General features: G+C 39.6%; 1 protein-coding gene across 5 annotated transcripts in view; it reads left to right on the top strand.

Moving 5' to 3' along the window:
* Nucleotides 1–21,695, top strand: part of Eif2ak2 (eukaryotic translation initiation factor 2 alpha kinase 2) — a 39,575-nt gene that overhangs the window by 6,480 nt on the left and 11,400 nt on the right. For 4 of the 5 annotated variants that reach the window (XM_010611406.3, XM_010611405.3, XM_010611408.3 and 1 more), the window contains 9 exons: nt 276–424; nt 9,357–9,480; nt 9,742–9,815; nt 10,274–10,361; nt 11,206–11,240; nt 12,934–12,996; nt 14,723–14,845; nt 17,632–17,751; nt 19,729–19,909. In XM_010611406.3, coding sequence (XP_010609708.2) covers nt 276–424; nt 9,357–9,480; nt 9,742–9,815; nt 10,274–10,361; nt 11,206–11,240; nt 12,934–12,996; nt 14,723–14,845; nt 17,632–17,751; nt 19,729–19,909 — 957 coding nt within the window. The remainder of the gene's footprint in view (nt 1–275; nt 425–9,356; nt 9,481–9,741; nt 9,816–10,273; nt 10,362–11,205; nt 11,241–12,933; nt 12,997–14,722; nt 14,846–17,631; nt 17,752–19,728; nt 19,910–21,695) is intronic. The other variant, XM_010611407.3, reaches the window with a different exon arrangement.

Here is a 21,695-nt window from a genome sequence, read left to right as displayed (position 1 = left end):
CACCTCTTTTACCCTGTATTTTGAGATTTAGAAAGTATACAGCAAGCTCTAAAGTGTCACTGTAATTTGCATGAAAACAATAAGAAAGTGAACATTTTATTCTTTCTCAGTGAAACTATGAAAGGAAAATGGGTGAATATCTACTGCATCCTTTTTTTTTTTTTTTGGTACCGGGGATTGAACTCTGGTCCTTGAGCTTGCAAGGCAGGCCACAGAACCGCTGAGCTAAATCCCCGGCCCTATATTAAACAGTTTTGATGTTGTTGTTGTTGTAGGTAGGTAGTTCTTCATCCTCAATGACAAAAAACATTGCAGAAGAATCAGCCTTTGGGAATTACATAGGCCTTGTCAATCGGATTGCCCAGAAAGAGAAACTATCTGTAAATTATGAACAGTGTGATTTGAGGGAACAGGGGCTTCAAAGGTAAGGTATAGTTTGGCTTTTCTTTTTGTTTCATTATATTTAAACAATAAAATGGACTTGTTTTCACATCTAGTTTCCTTTATTTTTATATAATCTGCATGGAAAGTTGTGGGTTTTTTCCCCCATTAAGTTTATTGGTACATTTAAGACAAACAATACAGTTAACATTTATCATTGGGATCTTGTACCTGTACATGATATGTCGTGGTTCTTGTTTTTTCCCCATACCCCTGCCCTCCCTTCACCCACTTCACCCTTCCCTATGTACAAAGACTTTGTTTCCATTCTTTCCCTTTTTTCACATTTTCTTCTTTTCCCTTATTTCCTTAACCCTACCCTAACCACTTCACCTTTAGCCATTTTCTTCCTATTTCACTCTCCCAATTATACCATTTGAACCTTATTTACACTTTTAGTTTTTCACACCAGAAAATATTCAGTATTTACTTGTGTGTCCTATTCATTTTACTTAAGAGTATAGCCTCACTGTGCATCCATTTCACTATAAATGTTTCTCATTCTTTATGGCTGAGTAGTACTCCATTTTTCAGGAAAACCACATCTTCTGTGTCCAGTCTCCAACTGATGGGCAATTGGGTTGTTTCCATGTTTTAGCTATTAGGAACTGTGCCCCTGTCAACATAGGTGTACATATATCACTGTGGTGTGATTCTTTTAATTCTTTTGGAAAGATACCCAGCAGAGGGATAGCTGGGTCAAATGGAACCTCTCTAATCCTAGTTTTTTGAGGCATTTCCATATTGATTTCCACAGTGATTGTACCAATCTTCCCTCCCACCAATAATGGAGAAGGGTTCCTTTCTCCCCACAGCCCTGCCAGCATTTGTTATTGGTTGATTTGCTAGCAGCCATTATTTCTGGGGTAAGATTGAATCTCAGTGTTGTTTTCATCTGCATCTCTCAAATGACCAATGATGTTGAACATTTTTTCATATATTTATTTGCTGCTTTTACTTCTTTGTCTGAGAAATGTCTGTTCATTTCAGATGACCATTTTTGAATCGGATCTTTGTAATTGGGGAGTCTGATTTTTTTGAGTTCTTTATATATTCTAGATAGTAGTCCTTTGTCTGAGGAACAGCTGGTAAAATTTTTTCCCACATTGTAGGCTGTGTCTTAGCTCTGTGGTGATTTCTCTTGCACTGCAAAAACTTTTTAATACAGTGAGATCCCAGTTGTTGATTCTTTGTGCAAATTCTTGTGCTGCTGAGAATTTTTTCATAAAGTCTTCTCCCATGTCAGTGTCTTTGAGAGTTCTTCCTGATTCACTCTCCAGTAAGTTTAGTGTTTCTGTTTTGATATTTAGATCTTTAATCCACTTGGATTTTAGTTTATTGCATGGTGCAAGATAGAGATCTAGTTTTAATCTTTGGCAAATTGAAAGTCGGTTTTTCCAACACCATTTATTAAAGAGGCTACCTTTCCTCCAGTGAAGATGGTTGGCTCCTTTGTCAAAGATGAGGTAGTTGAGTATGTCTGGTGTTGTTTCTGCATCTTCTAATCTATTCCATTGATCCTCAGGTCTGTTTCTTTGCCAGTACCATGCTGTTTTTACAACAGTGGCTTTGTAGTATAGTTTCAAGTTGGGAATTGTGATACCCCCTGCCATGTCTCTGTTGCCTAGAATGGCTTTTGCTATTTTATGTCTCTTCTGATTCCAAATGAATTTTTGGATTGTTTTCTCAAGTTCTGTGAAGTATACTGTTGGGATTTCATTTGGCATTGAATCTGTATAGCAGTTTTGGAAGTTTGGCCATTTGCACTATGTTGATTCTTCCTACCCAGGAGCAAGGGATGTCTTTCCATCTTCTTATATCCTCTTCTGTCTCTTTTTTCAGTGTGTTGTAATTTTCAGTGTAGAGGTCTTTTGTCTCCTTTGTTTAATTGATCCCTAGATATTTCATTTTTTGGATGTTATTGTGAAAGGAATTGTTTCCCTAATTTCTCTCTCAGTGAGTCTGTTATCTGTTTAAAAGAAGGCTATTGATTTTTGAGTGTTGACTTTGTATCCCACTACTCTACTGAATCTGTCAATTAAGTCCAGCAGTCTTTTGGCAGAGTTTTTTGGGATCTTCTATGTAGAGTATCATATCGTCAGCAAACAGTGACAGTTTAACTTCTTCCTTTCCTATCTTTTTTATTTCTTTCTCTTGTCTAATTGCTGTGGCTAATGTTTCTAGAACTATATTGAACAAGAGTGGTGACAGTGGACATCCTTGTCTTTTCCTGATTTTAGCATGAAGGTTTTTAGTTTTTTACCATTTAGAATAATATTGGCTGTTGGTTTTTCATAGATAGCCTTTATCCGGTTGAGATAAAATCATCTGTAGGGTCTTTATCATAAATGTATGTTGAATTTTGTCAAATGCTTTTTCTGCATCTATTGAGATAATCATGTTTTTTGTCCTTAATTCTGTTAATGTAGTGTATTACATTTAGTGATTTACATATGTTGAACCATCCTTTCATCCCTGGGATAAATCCAACTTGGTTGGGGTGTATAATCTTCTTGATGATCTTCTGTATTCTGTTTGCTAGTATCTTATTGAGGATTTTTGCATCTATGTTCATGAGGGAGATTGGCCTGTAGTTTTTTTGTTGTTGTTGTTGTTGTTGTTGTTTTTTAGTTGAGTCTTTCCCAGGTTTTGGAATCAAAGTAATACTTTCTTCCAGGAATAAACTTGGAAATATTGCTTCCCTTTCAATTTCATTGAAGAGTGTAAAGATTAGTGGCAATAGTTCTTCTCTAAATTTCTTGTAGAATTCAGTAGTGGAACCATCGGAGCCTGGGATTTTCTTTGTTGGTAATGTTTTAATTACATTTTCAATTACACTGAATGTAATTGAGGTGTTTAGACTTTTTATATCTTCTTGGTTCAACTTTGGGAGTTCATATGTATCTAGGAATCTGTCCATTTCTTTTGTAATTTCCATTTTATTAGAGTACAGGTTTTTGAAGTCGGTATTAATGATCCTCTGGATTTCTGGTGGATCTGTTGTGGCTTCACCTATTTCATTCCTAATTCAGCAGGGTGTTATTTAATTTCCATGTGTTTGTGATGTTATTTCAGTTTCTTAGGCTGTTGATCTCCAGTTTAATTGCACTATGGTCTAATAATATATGGAAGATAGCTAGAGTTCCTTTGCATTTATTTAAGCAAGTTCTATGAGCTAGCATGTGGTCTATTTTGGAGAATGACCCATGTGCAGCTGACAAGCATGTATATTCTGATTTTGTGGGGTGGAACACTCTGTAGACATTTACTAAGTCCATTTGTTCTATGATTTGGTTCAGTTCTGTTATTTCGTTGCTGATATTTTGTCTAGATGATCTGTCTATTTGTGTCAGTGGAGTATTGAGGTCCCCCACTACAACTGTATTAGTGCTTATTTCATTTTTCATATTCATTAATATTTGTTTTGTATAGTTGGGGGCATTAGTGTTTGGCGCATACATATTTATGATCGTCATTTCTTCTTCTTGTACCATTGCCTCTACAAGAATGTAGTGGCCCTCTTTGTCTCTCTTAGTTTTGATTTGAAATCTATTCTGTCTGCAAATAAGATGGCTACCTCTACTTTTTTTTCTGGGCTCCTGTCACATGGAGAACTGTTTTCCATCCTTTTACTCTCAGTCTATGAATTTCTTTGTGGATTAGCTGGGTTTCTTGTATACAGCATATTGTTGAATTTTGCGTTTTAATCCATTCTGCCAGCCTATTTCTTTTGATTGGTAAATTGAGGCCATTAACATTGATGGTTAGCCGGGCATGGTGGTGCATGCCTATAATCCCAGCAATCAGGAGGCTGAGGCAGGAGGATCACTATGAGTTTGAGACCAGCCTGGGCTACATAGTGAGTTCCAGGTCAGTCTCAACTACATAGTGAGATGCTGTCTCAAAAAACCAAAATAAATAAATAAATAAATAAAATAAACCCCAAAAGCAAAAAACAAAACAAAAAGAACATTGGTGGTCATAACTGCTGTGTCTTGAGTTTTCATTGTCATTTTATTTTCCTGTTGTTGGCTCTTTTTATTTTTATATTTTCCCCTCTCTTCCTTTAATTTCTTGCCTTCCCTGATATATTTGCTCTTTTGGTCCTTATGGAGTTGTGGTCTTCATTTTTTTTTTCCAGGATATTGTTTAGAAGTGTTTGGAGTGCCAATTTGGTGTTAATGAAATTTCTGAGGTGTTCTTTGTCAGGGAAGTATCTTATTTCCCCATCCATTTTGAAAGATAGTTTTGCAGGATACATGAGTCTAGGTTGGAGGTTGTTTTCTTTTAGGACTTGAAATACCTCACTCCAGGCTCTCCTTGACTTGAGGGTTTGTGTTGAAATGTCTGCTGTGATTCTGATGGGCTTTCGTTTGCATGTGATTTGTTTCTTTTCTCTAACTGCTTGTAATATTTTGTTCTTCCATTGGGTTTCTGGGATCTTGACTATTATATGTCTAGGTGTAGATTTTTTTTTTTATAATGGCTAGTTGGAGTCCTATATGCCTCAGTTATCTGAATGTCAAATTCTTCCCCTCTGTTTGGGAAGTTTTCTATCATTAATTCTGTGAACAGGTTTTTTTTAATGTCATTTGAACTTTCTCCTGATACTTCATGGATTCCTATCAGTCTTATATTATTCTTCTTTGCATCATCTAAGAGTTTTTGGATTGATTTCTCATGGCCCCTTACTGTTTTTAGGAGATCTCTCTGTTCATGATCATTGACTGCAATCCTATCTTCTATATCTGAAATTCTATCTTCACATTTTTTCATCCTGCTGCAAATGCTTTCTGTAGCATTTTTAATCTCCTGCATATCCCTTTGAATCTGTTTCATGGATTCCATTTCTTTCCTATGTTGGGCATTTCAGGTTTCTACTTCTTTCCTATGCTGGGCATTCATGGTTTTTATCATGGTTCTGAGCTCATCTATTTTTTTTAATCTGTTTCTGTTCTAGAGTCTCTAATCTTGTCTTTCATTCTTCTCACCATCTCTGTGGTTATCTGGGAAATTATTTCTGTTTTGAATTTTTCTAGAGCCTGTTTGATCTGTTTTGTGCTATCTGTTCAGGATGTCCAGATGGTTGACTGTCAGTTTTCCACCTCATTTCCCCCAAAGTTTACTTTTGATTGGGTGGAAGTCTGTGTCTGTGTCTTGTTTAAATGCTTTCACTTTTTTTTTTTTTTTGGTACTGTCCTTGGTTTAATTCCTGGGTTAATACTTCAATCTTCCAGATATAGCTGGTCTTTAGGTTTTGAGTCTCTAATGTCTCCAAGGAAAACACAATTTCATTATACCAGGAAGGACAACTGATTAGATCAATCACAATACCTTAGCCCAAATAATACAATCAGCAACACAATAGCATCAAACACAGCTTAGAAAATAACAATTTGTGGTAATTTACGTTTTAACCATGTGAATGAAATCAAAATCGAGGATCAGCCCAAAATATGTTTATAGTGAATAAACTCTTCAACATAGAGACTTGACTCTTCAGGATGGGGATTTAGAAGGAGTTGGGGAAGGAGGGATAGATAGGACAGAGAAAGGTTAGAATAAGTTCAGAGGACACAGGAAGATCACAGAAACTCTAGGGAGCTGTTGAAGAGAAGAGAAGTCAACAAAATAGTCCCAAGAACATAACAAAGTAACAGCAATAGGGAGGTTAGAGAATGTAATCACTTTCTTTTAAAACTAATGGCAATTGAGAGAAGGAAAAAGAGAAGAAAGGGAAAAGAAAGAAAATAAATTCAAATTAGGATAGGAACAGGAACAAAAAAGGGAGAGTAATGGAGATCAAGGTGGGAGGGGGGGAGAGGGAGATAAAAGAAAAGATAAAGAAGGAAAAAATTGGGAAAAGAAAAAGATAGATAAAAATATTTTAAACAAAGATAAGTGAAAAATATTACTTTGAAAAAAATACAAATAGAAATAGAAGGCCTACTTCAGGGTATATCTCTGTTGACACAATAGACAGTATGGTCAGGAGTGTGTATGTCTAAGTAATTAGTCTTAGCAAGCCAACAGCTGTCCCCTGAGGTTCAGGCTGATTTCTGGCTGCAAGGCCCAAGTTGAGATCTCTGTCCTCCTGCTGGGTTGAACTCCGCAAGGTTCTGCTGCATGTTCCAGCTGTGTTTTCCCTGAAGTTAGACCACATTCTGATGTGAGATGCTGGTCCCTCTGACTTACCAGCTATGGTGGTGTGGTGTGCCTTTATCACAGATTTTCTTCAGTTTTCCAGTGGGCTTCAATTTTCATCTGGGAGCCTCTGAGCAGCCTTCTTTCTCTTGTTCGCTGGGATGGGGGGGGAACAGGACTGGACCTGATCACCGCTGTATTGGCTCCTCCCTCCTCAGTGGCACCAGGTCGAAGGGGTATGCCTACCTGAGGGCAGTGGCTGGGCTCCTCTGTGGTGCAGGGTTGAAGGCTTTTCTTTATTTTTTTAATTAAATTTTTTTGGCACAGGATATTGAACTCAGGACCTTGTACTTGTGAGGCCAGTAGCAGCACCAATGAGCTAAATCTCTGGCCCTCTTTTATTTTATCTTAGGGAAATACCTTGCACATTATAACTGGACAGGTAAATAGTTTGGTGAAAGAGGATAAAGGAAATAGAGCTGATGGTGTGCAAGGATATTCAGGAAAACATCCGCAGTACCGAACTCCCATTATGTGGCTTATAAGCAATGGGTCATCTTTTTTTTTTTTTGAGAGGGGAGTCTCACCATGTTGCTCTTGGATTCATAGGCTCAAGGGAGCCTCCCATTTTAGTTACCGTGATTTGTCACTGTTAAGTAATCCTTCACAGTAGACTTCGCTTATGCATAGTTTTGCTTTCTGCAATTCCAGTTATCCATGGTCAACAAGAAGAAAAAGGATAAATATAATTCAGTGGTACATTTGGAGAGAGAGAGAGGAAGGCAGGGGAGAGATCACATTCACACAGAAATGTTTCTATCCAGAGATCCACAGATAGACTACTTTCTTTTAGATGTCTAATATTGGCATATTTAACTCAGCGGAACCAAAAGGATGAGCTACAGAAAAATGAAAATCGTCTCAATGATTGAGACTGACCCACCAAATTTATTTCTGACTATTTCATTCCAGTAATACTACTGCACCTTGTCTTTCTAGTTGTGGCCCAAAAGACATGAGGGTGAAAAGCGAATTGCTGAGCCCCTTCATAGGACAGTGACAGATTTCTTTACAGTAGTTTTTTTGGTACCAGGGATCGAACTCAGGCCCTTGTGCTTGTGAGGCAGGTGGCAGAACCACTGAGCTAAATCCCTGACCTGAGTCTGCTGTATTTCTAAGGTGTATTTGGATGGTGATCACAGGCTGCTCCTCCCTGAGGGATATAAGCCTTCCACCCATGAGGTGACAATGACAGTCACTGTTTGGAAACTGCTCTGCCATGTGGGTAGAATGACTTTTCAGCCTAGGGTACCGTTTGTCTAGGTGTTTGTCCCTCCCATTTGATGAAATGAACAAATATCAAATATCAGAAGGAATAATTTTAGCCCTGGACTGTGAAGACCACAGATATGAGGGCTGCGAAGGATAAATCAATGGATTAGAGCCTGAGAGTTACTGAAAAAATCGCTTGTGAGCTAAGGCTTGTGGAAGTAGAAGGGATTGGTACTTAAAAATCAGAAAGCAAATATGTACAAGAGAAATTGTATCTAAATGACAACCCACCAGTTAAGTGAAAGAGAAGAGAAAATCGTAACTGACCAGTAGTCAAACTGTCACTCCCTAGGATACTGTCCTATGAAGGGTCTCAACTGCTTGGCTTTTACTCACGTGGCTGTTAGGGCAGAGCCTGGAAGAGAAAAATGTGATAGTATTGGAATGAAATAGTCAAAAGTGAATTCACGGCCAGAGATTTAGCTCTGCTGCTTCAAAAGCACAACGACCCAAGTTCGATCTCTGGTACAAAAAAAAAAGTGAATTCAGTGGGCCAATCTCACTCAGCAAGTGGAACTATTTTATTTTTCTCAATCTTAGCTACCTAAAAGAGAGAAGTCTACTTGAGAGTGTCTGGACAAGATAGGATCTGTGCAAACAATCCTATTATTTACACCAGCTGTTTAATTCAGGGCCTAGCAAGTATGTTTCTCTGTGTGTCCTCCAACTGAAGCATGAAGTAAAAGAAGTGTAAATTCTTGAGTAATTTTATGATATTATATAGTGACTCCATGACATACATTGATATGTGGATTGCTTTACCCCTTAAAAGTGGTTTTTGCCAGGCACGATGGCACATGCCTGTAATCCCAGCACTCGGGGCTAAGGTAAGATTGCTGCAAGTTGAGGCTAGTCTGAACTACACAGTGAGACTCTGTCTCAAAAATAAAGAGTAGTTTTTATGTGAATGTCCAAGGACCCTTGCCTAACTACAAATGTCTTTATGTGTCATATGAGAAGAGCATGCATTTCAAAATGGGGCAGGGGGTGCACTGGGGGATTTTCTTAGGTTTTTGTGCATATCAGCCACATTTGAGCATAAAGTTAGAACAAAATCTGTCTTTTGCTCATCCCTCTACCCAAAGGCACTATAACCTTGAACTTTCTCCTTTGAAAGCCCAACTTTGAGTCTTTTCATTCCCATTTGAACATCTTTGAAAAAATCATTGGATCTCTCACTTTCTTCCCTACCTCTAAGTCTCTTGACTTTTAGGGAATTTCAAAACGATCATTTGGTGCTCTGCGTGGGAAATGTATCTGCGGTGTCTGCCAATGCGGGTTACTCTGATGAATTGGCTGGCCATTTTATTGCAGGTTTAAATTATAAAAGATATGAGCTATAAATCTGGCTAGAAAGTTAATGTTGACATTACTTTCAGATCATAAATTAGCTTTAGTGTATTTTGAGTGCTTGGATGAATAATTGTCTTTTCTCCTAGATTTTGCTGTAAATGCAAAATTGGGCAGAAAGTGTACGGCTGTGGAACAGCTTCTACTAAACAGGATGCAAAACAACTGGCTGCCAAACTTGCATTTCATCGGATTTCAGAAGAAAAGTTAGAGGTATGCAGTAGTGTTAGACTTGCTTTTCAGATTTCAAAACTTCCCTCTGAAGTAGATTAGAGGTTAAACTGTTTGTATAATGCCAAGATAGCCAGTAGTCTAGATCAAACATGTATAAAACTGTACTAAGCATATAAATGTTTTTGGTTGCGAATTGGTTGAATGTGGGGAAAATAAATATAATGGTACCCTGAGATGGAGCCACTGTAGAGAAGAGGTCAGTTACGTTCAGAATGTGCTGAGGGCAGCTCTCTCTTTCAGAAAGCTCACCAGGCATCTCATGCTCATTTTCCTGCTGAATCCAGTGACTCTGGAAATGGCTCTTCCAAAACGTTGTAAGTTTGGGGCAAATGATCTTGATTTTAAGATAGTCAAATTATTACCTGAGGGCTAAGGTTTAGCTCAGTGGTTGAGTGCTCGCCTAGCCTGTTGGAGGCCCTGAGTTTGATCCCAGCACAAAAATGAATGAGAAGCCGGGCATGGTTTGGCTGTATGTCCACCTGTATGTCCAGCACTTGAGAGACAGAGGCAGGAGCTTCACTTCAAGTTCAAGGCCAGCCTGGGCTACGTAGCGAGTTCAGGGCCCGCCTGAGCTACAGTGAGACTGGATCTCAAAGAAAAGAATGAGGAGGAGGAGAAGGGGAGCGGGGGAGGAGTGGGGGAGGAAAAGAAGGAATTGCTGCCAAAAACAGCAATTTTTATCAAATCATTTACTATCTAAGAAGAACTTACAGAGTGAAGGCATTGATAAAAAGTAGAATTCATAGATGATGGTTATTCTTTGTTCTTCTAGAACTTCTGAATCATCATCTGAGAACGATTTCTCAGCAAGTGCATGTGGAAGTGATCAGAGCACTAACAGCGACAGCAGTTGCTCTGCGGTATAGTATCAGTCTCTACGCTTCTTACTAATATTGTGCTCTTGTGTTTCCTCATTTAGAAATGGTCTCCAGCAATCTGCCATCACTTTTAAACTTGTCTCATGTGTGACTACTCCATAATGACTTCAGCAGCCTTTGGACTTGCTCCCTTTTCTCCATTGAGCGCCACTCCTCACTTCTACCACACCTCTCTCCCATTCTTCCCCGTTCACCTTTACGTTTTGAAATATTTTTATGGCCTTGTGTTTCTCTTCCACGACTAGACAATATTCAAATATTTATTTAAATATTTAGTTCTTTCAAATCAGAACTAAACATAATACAAACTAAACTTAATTTTATCAGGCAATTTGTTATGCAAATACTGTTTTTATAAAGAGCTGCAAATTATTTTTAAAAAGACAAGCAACTCAGGAGAGAAGTGTAGAGTGCCTGAACAGGCAATTTAGAAATGAGAAACCTACATGGGCAGCAAATATGACAAGATGCTTTATTTCACGAGGAGTCAAGAAAATGCATATCAAAACAACAAGTAGATACCACTTGAAACCCATGAGAGTGGCATAGTTTAAGTCTTGCAGTACTAAGTGTTGGTTCAAAGCTTGCTGAGATTGCACACAGAGTAAGGAGCTGTTACTCTTACAGACTAAAAAATACAGTTGGAGGGCCAGGGATTTAGCTCAGTGGTTCCACCACCTGCCTTGAAGTACGAGGTCCTGAGTTTGACCCCTGGTACCAATAAATACATAAATTAATTAATTAATAAAAAATACAGAGAGTCAGTTAAAGAAACAAGATAATTGATTTCAACATCTGAAACTATTTCCGTTTTCTTTTGTTGTAGAATGGTCTTAGGAATAAGCAGAAGAAGACAAAAGTGTGAGTATCTCTGTTCTTTGAATATTTTAGACTGAAATTTTACTGTCTTCAAAATTTGTATTTTGTATGTGTATGTGAGCACAGTTTCAGGAAAAGTAGAAAGTTTGAAATCCACAAACATTTTATTTAAATGAGTAGAGAACTCTTTGAATATATATACACGCTACACTGAAACAGAAAGCCTTCTGATTATATTACTAGATGAATTAGTTAAGGGTATTATTAGGTACTGGGGATCGAACTTGGGACCTTGTGCCTGCAAGGCAGGCAGTGGAACCACTAAGCTAAATCCCCTTCCCAAGGGCATTTTTTGGATGAGACTGATGATAAATTGGTCCCAAGAGGTGCTTGCTTTTTGTTGTTGTTGTTGTTAAGCTTATTGGTACATTTAAAGCAAACCATACAGTTACGTTCATCATTCGGATCTTGTCCCTTTGTGTAATATGTCTTGGTTCTTATTTTTTCCCAATACTCCTGCCCTCCCTTCACCCCCAAGAGGTGATTTCGAGGGAAGTGCATTATTTTGTGGACGGGTGAATTAATAATAGTGTATTAATGAGTTTTAAAAAGACCAAATATTATATAAATTATGGTGAATTGGTTTATTTAACTGAAGGGAAAAGCAAAGATGTAAAAACAGTCAGCAATGAGAGTGACATGACTCCAAGAGTCCGAATGAGTCTCCAGTATATCCAAAGCAATAGGTGGATGTGTGGAAGAAAGATGGGTCCTGATGCGGATGTTTGGATGGAGACAGAAAAGAGTTCTGTGTGAGAGGTCGTTAGGCCCACAGCCATGGTTATGGGGGCAGTGAGGAACATTTGTGGCAAGACTATAAAGGAAGAGTAGATGTGACTCATGGGACAGAGTACAGTAGGTGGGAAAGCAGGTCAAAGAAGAAAGGAGAAAGGGTCTGAAGATTGCCCCGTCTTGGATGGGATGCAGACAAGAATTACAATATTGATGATCTCAAGGAGGTAGAAGACCTAAGGACCCCGAGGGAAGAGAGCAATATGTTGGAAGTGGTGTTCGAACTTCTGGTTACAAACGACTCATCTCCCGTGAGAAATAACAAGCAGAAGAAGGGTGCCAGGAGGTGCAGTTCCTGAGGTTCTGAACCTGGAGACAGCAAAGGAGAGACTAGTTACACACCAACCGCGGTTATGTGAAGGTGAAAAGGGGCCAGGAGAGGGATGTAAAATTATTAGCAGATATAGGTGAACCGTAAGGAAATAGTTTTATAAAGACGGAGGTTAACACTTGCTACCCTGTTATTCAAATAGTTGACGCTCTCCCCCGGGCATTGGGAGGGTCAGGTGCGGAGAGCCCTTTGTCCTGGGAAACTGGGCCCGGCCAGAAAAGCGAAAAGCGGCCGACCTGTCTCCCATCAGGGAACTGAGTCCGTGGGGAACCTGGCGCTAAACCCTTCGTAGACGACCTGCCTCTGGGTCTGGGTTTTGGGGTTTCTGGTTGCGTAGTAGCAGAGTAATTCCCTCGCTGTGATCTATTGAAAGTCAGCCCTGGACACAAGGGTCTGTAAAATACATACATACATACATACATACATACATACATACATACATACAGTTGACGCAAAGTATAAAAAGCCCAGTGCAAGGAACAAAATGTGCTCTAAGCAAGCTATACTTGATTTGAGTTTTATTTGAGTTTTGCATTCTTGTCTTCATTTTAGAAATTTGGCACCTAAATTCGACCACGCTGATGTAGAAGGAGACAAGCACACTATAAATGAATGGTAAGAGGGAGCTGTGGAATCAAATTTACTTGAAGATAGGTTTGCTTATTCAAAACAGTTTCTTCAGGGCCTGTTGAAAATTAAATTACATTTCCACCTAAACAGCTAGTACTTGTAGCACAGTCAGATCCACAAGCAGCCATTGTCTCTTGGAGAACTGAGGTTTAGATGAATCCAAATGGAATCTTGTGAATGATTAATTTCTCTGACATCCATGGAAAATTTTTAGGTTTTTTTTTTTTGTTTTGTTTGGTTTGGTACTGGGGATCAAACTCAGGACTTTGCGCTCAAGAGGCCTGTGGCAGAACCACTGAGCTAAATCCCCGGCCCTCCATGGAAATTTTTACATTGAAAACAAATACTCTTGTAAATCAATAATTTGTCTGTTTCTACAAATAAACAAACAAACTTCTGCAGGAATCAGAATCAGCACACTTGGATTTGTTTTCTGTTTTCCAGCTCCATGCCAGAAAACACGTGAAAAAATAATCGCTCTGCAGTAGATGATGTGTTTGTATTTAAATTAGATATAAAAAGAAGAGGCTTGTTTGAAATAGCAGAGCACTGAATATAAGTTTTAAAAAATGAACAAATAAGTATTTATTAAATCCTTAAGATATACCTGGCACTGTGCTGAACATGCACATCGGAGCAAAGAGAACCAATTCCTCCTTTTGTGGAGTTTTGAGGGAAGGATTGACATTAAATAAATAAATACATTAAAAGTCTTAACTACAAAATATGGTCTAGAGGAAAAGCACTAGGATAGTGAAAAATGGAAATGACCCTTGGATGTAGTGTGAAGGGTGAGGTCAGACTTCTCTGAGGTCTTATTTATTTATTTATTTGGTACCGGGGATTGGACTCGGGTCCTTGCGCTTGCCAGGCAGGCCACCGAACCGCTGAGCTAAATCCCCGGCCCTGTCTGAGGTCTTATTTATGGGGAGCCCGAACCAATGTGTTAGCACAGAGAGGGGGAAAGGAGGGGCAGGGGAAAGGGAGAGGCAGTGTGTGTTTGGGAAACCCAAGGTCGTGAGCTCAGGCTGCAGGGCCCGGGCTTGACGTTGGAAGGGAGGGGAGGGATGTCACGTGGCCCCTGGCATGGCCTACGTGGGCTTTCCGGTTTTTGCTGAATGCAAAGTAGGCTGTGAGAGGCTTAAGCAAGAGCGAGACCTGATTGCCCAGATTGATGTGTGACCAGGACTGGAGTGGGTGCAGGAGAGGAAGGGGGGTGTCCGGGAAAGCTACTGAAGGGATTTGATGGAAGGGTGGACCAGGGTGAAGATGGTGGTGGAGAGAAGTGGGCGGGTACCAGCGATGTGTTTTGGGAGAAGCACCAGGGAAGCCTAAGGACGGAATGTAGTGGTAGAGAGAGGAGGAGAGCAAGGCAGGCTTAGAACATATGCTCATGTGTCTTAAAACAGATTGGTGGTAGCTGTAGAACGTAATAGGGCAGTTCTTCCCACAGTTTTATATTAATGAATGGATTCTTTATTGTGGCTTCTGTACAGCCCAGAGGCGATTGTGATGACCAGGGTGATCTGTTACATTGGGCTCTCCATGCCAGAGGGAGGAAGAGGAGACGGGACCATTCTTGCTGAATCAGCAGACCTTTCCTACCTCGGAGGAGAGAGTCACATTAGCTCTACATTTCATATCAGGAGGTGTGGGTAGGGAAAGGGGACAGACTCTGAACCTCAAAGTAAAGGTGGTGTTTCTCTTTAAGGTTTGCCAGTAATTACGAAGACAGAGAACTAATCGGCGATGGTGGATTTGGCCAAGTTTTCAAAGCAAAATACAAATTAGATGGAAAGATTTCCGTTATTAAGCGTGTTAGATGTACCGACGAGTAAGTAGTACATGTTTTGGGTTTCTTTTTTTTTTTTAGTGAAAAGTTGTATTAAATCCACAGTTTTTGTATTTCTTTCTTCTTGAGTGGCATGCCATTTACTTCTTGCAGTCCTCCTTAAACATTTGTTCTATCTGGCCGGGGATTTAGCTCAGTGCTGCAGCCTGCCTTGCAAACAAGCGCAGGGCCCGAGTTGATCTCCAGTACCAAAAAAAAAAAAAAACAACCTTTGTTGTACCCAGAGGAACTTGGGTTATTCTGCAATGATCTCACTGGACTATGGCAATTTCAGTAAGACACAAATAAAACACAGACATACTATTGACCATCTTTCCGAGTCTTGATTAATGAAGGTATAGAATCATTTGGTTTAAAATGACCTTTGGGTTTTCTAGTGTCATTTCCTTACTTTATTGATGAGGAGGCTGAAGTCCAAAGATGTTAACCTGTTTATGTAAGGTAAAGGGTAGTTGGTAATTGTTCTGTTTGTGTGTTGTTGCCCGATACGCCACTCCAGAGTGTAGTAGCTTAGGCGGTGCTGGTTTATAGGCTGAAAGCTCAGCAGAGATTGTCACCCAGCCCCCTTCCACATGGCATTTTTACGTGGTCCCAGCTTCTCAGAATTTAGAGGCTGGCTTTCCAGAAGGATTTTCCCCAGAAGGATTGCCCAAGAGACCAAAAGAAGTGGCAAATCTTCTTTTTGAAATAGTCTTGGGAGTTCTAGGACTTCACTTCTACCACATTGTGTTGGTTAAATAAAAGTCACTAACAACAGCTTGGGTTCCTGAGGAGGGCAGATAGACTCTTATCTCTTAATTCAGCAGTGTGTGTGTGTGGGGGGGGTCTTTGGACAGTGTCTACTATGCAACAAGGTGGGGATTTAGAACTCTTCCTCTGGAACATCAGTTCAATGGGTCCCTACCGACACTCATTGCTTGTTAAAACATTTGTTTTATGTATTATTTGCTTCCTCTTTCTTACTGGAGAGAAGAACACCTTCAGGAGAGAAAACACACAAGAAGGAGATTGTAAATCACAAGTTCACCAGTGTTGCTGTTGCTGAGAATTATTACCTACGTCCTCTCCTATGGACAATGCTATGCGTTTGTGCCTATTTAGCATCAAAACAAGGCTTTTTTCTGAAACTTAACAAGAATGAAGTGCTAATTTTCCTTTTGTTAAGTAGCAGTTTTTTAAAATGGTAATGATTTTGATAAAGATATAGCATCTTGGACATTTCAGGGGACTTATGCATTGTTACCAAATGTTAAAAACGTACTTGGAAATATTCATATTAGTGCCATATAACTGTGCATATGCATTCTTGTCTGAATTTCCTATCTGGAATGGGCTACAAATTGTGGCTGTATATAAGAAAGTATCAAACACAGTATCATTTATAACAGTGAAAAATCAGAAGCAACAAAATATCCAGCAATAAATAAATGATTAAATATGTTTTATAGTTTCCTTTAATCAGTGGCTTATTTTAGAGCCATGATGAATGAAGGGTAGTAACCGCAGTGTTTACACATGACGTGATACGATGCTGGACGCGGGGCCAGGGCTTTAGCTCAGTGGTGCTGCAGACTGCCTCCCAAGCACAAGGTCCTGAGTTCGATTCCCCCATACCAAATAATAATAATAATGATAAGAAATAAATGAATAAAATAATTCAGGGGAGGATGAGGAAGGAGGTTAAGAGAATACATGCAGGTGAAACAAGATCAGCCAGGAAATGATGACGGGTCCATCTGGGGTACTTGTGCTGGGGTTCATGATACTGTTCGCTAAACGTTTTTGTATTTTTTAAATCTTACATTAAATACTTTGTAAACGCTGTTTATGCATATTTTACCGCTACAGGGAAGCTGTATGGGTAGTATATAAAAGAAGGATAAAAGCTGTACACCATAATTACAAATGTAAAAATGTGTGCAAAGAAAGATTCTAAAAAACAGTACTAAATAATTGATGGTTTAGGGTGGTTGAAGCATCAGTAATTTCCCGTTAGTTTAGTTTGAGAAGTTACATGTCACATAAAGCTTCTTATGTAAAAAATAAATAGCAAAATGTAGGCTTATCTTTATTTTTGAAATCTCAAATTTATTTAGTCTGCTTAGTCTGGGGTTGTCATAGCTCTTGACAACACATCCCTATAAAGCTCCCATAGTTCACAGTGAAGTCTCAATTTCTTTGTATAAATTATGCCCTTGCTGTTTTTGTTGTTGTTGTTGTTGTTGTTCACACATTAAAAATGTTGAATTAGGTTCTGCATGATGCCTAGCTTACCTACCCTTGCTGCCCAAATGGGATTTGCTTATGAAATACAAAGATTTTAATACATTGCCAAACAAAACATAATATATGATTTTCCCTTTAAAACTTGCATCAGTGGCATTTCAAAGACTGTTACAAGTGTATTTAAGTTGATGTTTGGAATTGTTTAAATTTATATTTTCTTTTACCTTGAGAAAGAGAGCAACTGTGTTTTTTCTTTGTATTCACTTTTTCCTTGAGTTCTCCTGGCTCCCATTCTGAACCTCGGTGAGGGTTAACACAGTGACCCTTTGATAAAGGAATACGGACAATTGTCTCTGACACTTAGGTGTTTTGTAAGTTATTGCAGATAAGTACTGACACCTCTGTGTTTCTGATTTTTTTTTTGTTTGGTTTTGTTGTTTTTTGGTACCGGGGATTGAACTCTTGACCTTGTGCTTTCGAGGCAGGCGGCAGCAGCACCACTGAGCTAAATCCCCAGCCCTTTTTCTGTTTCTTTTAAACAGGAAGGTACTGCGTGAAGTACAGGCGTTGGCGACTCTTAATCATACCAATATCGTTCAGTATTATTATTGTTGGAGAGGACTCGATTATGACCCGGAGTGCAGCATAAGTAGTAATCCACGGTAGGTGAAGAGAAGTTCTCATAGCTGTCAAAGGCTGTAGGAAAACTGTCATTTAGTACATGTGCACCACGAGCTGATGCCATTGCACACCCCATTTAATAACCCAGCCACCTCTGAGAGACACTGTTTCCTGTCATGCTGCCAAGAAGACAGTGGAACATCTTTCCCTCACCTCCTCCCTGTTCCCAACTTCACTTTTAAATGCCTTTTTTTTGGTCCTTAGCTGTTTGCAAATCTCAGTGTAGCTTTCTGACTCGGTCGTCTATGCCCACGTGCCCTGGCTTCCGTACAAGCTGGAAATGAGTCTTGTGAAGAAAACTTTAACGTAGAGGTGCTGTATCGGAAGCCTCCTTTTGTGTCCTTCTCAGAGGCCCCTGATTGGTGTGACGCAGCCCGTCCAAGCGTGGCCTTGGGGGTGCAACCGCAGCCCTTACGGAGGGGCAGAGGGCACTGAAAATAACCGTGAGGTCATGAACAGCGAGGGGAACACCCCTGCCTCAGTCACTCGTGTATTTTTTCGGTTAACGCACTGCCAAAGGACCGGAAATGCTAAAGAGCTGGCATCTGCCTTTGAAAGTCACCAATCCTTTCTTGGGGACAGTTGTTCAACTGAACTCTTGAAGCCCTTGGGGATCTCTTTATTCATCATCTTCTGGCTCGGGCTCCACGATCCAGTTCAGGAGTTATTGACTGCAAGCCTACAGGTTTTCTTCAGTTCTAAGTACATTCCTGGCTACCTCTTCCTATCTTCTAGCCCATGTCTGTTCAGAGGATATAAATTCATACTGAGCCCCAATTTAGTCCAGAAGAAAATATCAATCATGGTTCGCGCTATCTTTCCTTTAACACATAGTTCTCAGCGTCCAGTTTGTTAGCACTGCTCTTAGAGTTCCTATCCTCACACTGTCATTTTAGGTCTGTTTTTCCTCTACCATTCCAATTAAACTGTGATCCTCGCAGTGTCAAGGAGAGTGCCTAACTCACTTGCTCATGTCTGTGTGTCTGTTCTGCACCTTTTGCAAAACAGGCACTCAGTTGACTGATGGTGAATAAAAGTTTCAAAATTATTTTTATAATAATGAAATTAGGTTTTATGCAATTGATACTTCTTTTCTTACTTATTAAAAATGATCAAGGATCTGCAGCAGTAAGGAATGGACAGAAACTAATTGAAGTGGCACACTCCTGTAATCCCAGCACACTGGGAGGCTGAGGCAAGAGGTTTGCGATTTTGAGCTCAACCTGGGCAATTTAGCATCTTACTCAGACCTTGCCTCAGAGAGAAAGGGGGTGGGGGGAGGAAAGGAAGGAGGGTGATAGGGAGGGAGTGAGGGAAGGTAGGAAGAAGAAAGAAAGGGAAGAAAGGAAGGATAGGTAACTCAGTGAACAGGGCCTGAGTTAAACCCCCAGTACCACAAAAAGAATAAATAAACGAATAATAAAGAATGGGCAGGCCTGTACTTTATAAATTAATTAAACAAAACCTTGGACACAAGAACTTAGGATTTAAATAGATAATAGTTTATTATACGTTGATTCAAATTCATTACATTTAGAATTCTGTTTTGAGACATGTTTTGGGGTTCACAAGATGATAAGATATTCTTTAGAATTTTTTTCTTTTTCTTTTATGAAAAAAATAAAATTTCATACCAAAGTAGAATAACAGCATTTAATATACTGTGTATCATCTTTAATTTCTCAGCGTATAAGCCACAAACCCAAGATTCTTGCAAAAAAGAAACAAGTGGATAATGCAGCACTTTTTTTAATGAACTAAGATAAACTAGAGTATAAATGAAACCAATTTACATATATATTAAAATATTTTTGAAACAATGGAATATGTAATTTGGGAAGTGTTTGAACTTCTTCCTATTTCCTAATTATCTCTCTTCTATTTTGCTCTTGTATTTTTTAAAAAAGATGAATTCATTTTTATTGTTACTTTTAACATGCTGTGAATTTTATACTCAGACCAAGGAGTTGTTGCCTTTTCATCTCAATGGAATTCTGTGATAAAGGAACATTGGAGAATTGGATTTACCAAAGGGACAAAAACAACTCAGACAAATCTTTGGCTTTGGAATTCTTTGAGCAAATAACAACAGGAGTACAGTATATACACTCAAAGAATATAATTCATAGAGATCTTAAGGTAAGGGGACATTTTTTTGTAATAGTTGATAAATATAACTTCGTAATTTAAAAATATTTCTTCTCTCGTTTTGCAATTGTGATTTATCAGTAGTCATGGCCAAATAGTGCCTCTGATCCTCCGAGATTAAAATAGGCCCAAGGCTGGGTGTGGTGGCGCATGCCTGTGATCCCAGCACTCGGGAGCTGAGGCAGGAGGATCACTGTGAGTTCGAGACCAGCCTGAGATACATAGTGAGTTCTGGGTCAGTCTCAACTACATAGTGAGACCCTATCTCAAAAAAACAGCAATAATAACAACAAAAAACAGGCCCAAAACGTGGCCCAACTCCTGCTCCATACAGCTACTCTGAGAACCTCCAAGGTTGATGACCTTATTGTGATGATTGGGACTTCCTGGGAGTCTCATTCGCTTCTGCTTCTGGTTAGCTGACAGTCATACCCCGGTTGTAAATACTAACAGCTTTTGTATATAGGGAGCCTTTCTGTGCAAGTGATTATTGTTGCTGGCACAGTGAGCTGGGTGCTTTGTTCCTACATCTGCTGCCGCCACTGCCGCCTGTGGCTTTGAGAACCGGGCTCCCTGATCTGATTATCCTGAGGGCAGTCATAGCTACTGGGTCCAGAGTCTAGGATTTTTTTTTTTGTTTTGTTTAGCCTTTCAGCCTCAAAAGGGGGTAGGATGTATCATGTACAGGTGCAGATTCCCTATGATGTGTGTAATCATTATGTATGCCTAAAATGTACCAGTAAATATTGGGCTATAAAAAAAAAGAAAAAGAAAACTGCAGTAATTCAAAATTTGGAACATATATCATTCTTCATATTTTCTAGACACGGAGTTTCCCTTGTCATCAAAACCAAAGAGACACAGAGTAGCTTTTCACACTCTCTCCTCTATATTCTTCTGCTGTGGGTGGCTTTCCTCATCACAAACCGGCCATGCTGACTCCTCCGCCTGAACAATTGTGTCTGTCCTCTCACAGACTCTCTCTGCCTGTGTCCTCTGGCCCTCATTTCTTTTTAGTTTTTCCTGACCACTCTGGATTCCGCCTTCTTCTCTTCTAGGCAAGAAGCACCTTATCTGTGTGGGTCTCAGCCATCTGCTTACCCTACCTGTCTAAAACAGCCGGGGAACAAGGAAAGAAGCAAAAAATGTCCTGAGGAAATAGTGTGCCCAGAGTGAATAGTTAGATTAGGTAGTGCTTAATACATAGAGCTAAGTGGGGCTTTAAAAAATACTGTTTCTTTGGTCTGCCCCAAGGCTGGATGTAAGTCTTAACACCTCCATGTCTGAGTCCTCCTGGTTCTAATAGTTCTCTTTAACCATATCTGAAAGTTTTCTTGAAAATTAGAACATTAGGATTTGTTCAGAAGGATACATTTACCAGACTGGCTAAACCTTCACTTTGGGACAAATCATGAATGGAGTAAAATAAGCAATCAATCGCTGTTATTTATATATGTATTCATTTACAAATAATCAGAAATTACAGAATAGAGAGGTTTGGGCTCTCCTTCCAGTCCCTCCTCTCGGTGAATTAGTGCAATTCTGGCTGGGACCTCGTCGTGCCTTTGCCGGCTCTGTGACTCCTGCGCTGGCCGTATCCTGTGTCAGGACGTCATCTTTTCTTGTGCCTGTTCACAGGAAAGTTTTGCTCTGGCTGCGGTTACTTTGAGGTCAGACTTCAGTGCTGAGTCTTCTTTCCTTTACAACTTTTCTAGCTTTCTCTGCTACACTGCTGCTTTCTCCTGTCTGAGAGAAGATGCTAGTGAAGGTGCGTGCG

The sequence above is a fragment of the Fukomys damarensis genome, unplaced genomic scaffold, assembly GCF_012274545.1.
Source record: "Fukomys damarensis isolate Sample0158 unplaced genomic scaffold, DMR_v1.0_HiC HiC_scaffold_2, whole genome shotgun sequence".
NCBI lineage: Eukaryota > Metazoa > Chordata > Mammalia > Rodentia > Bathyergidae > Fukomys > Fukomys damarensis.
This window is presented reverse-complemented; position numbering and strand designations above follow the sequence as displayed.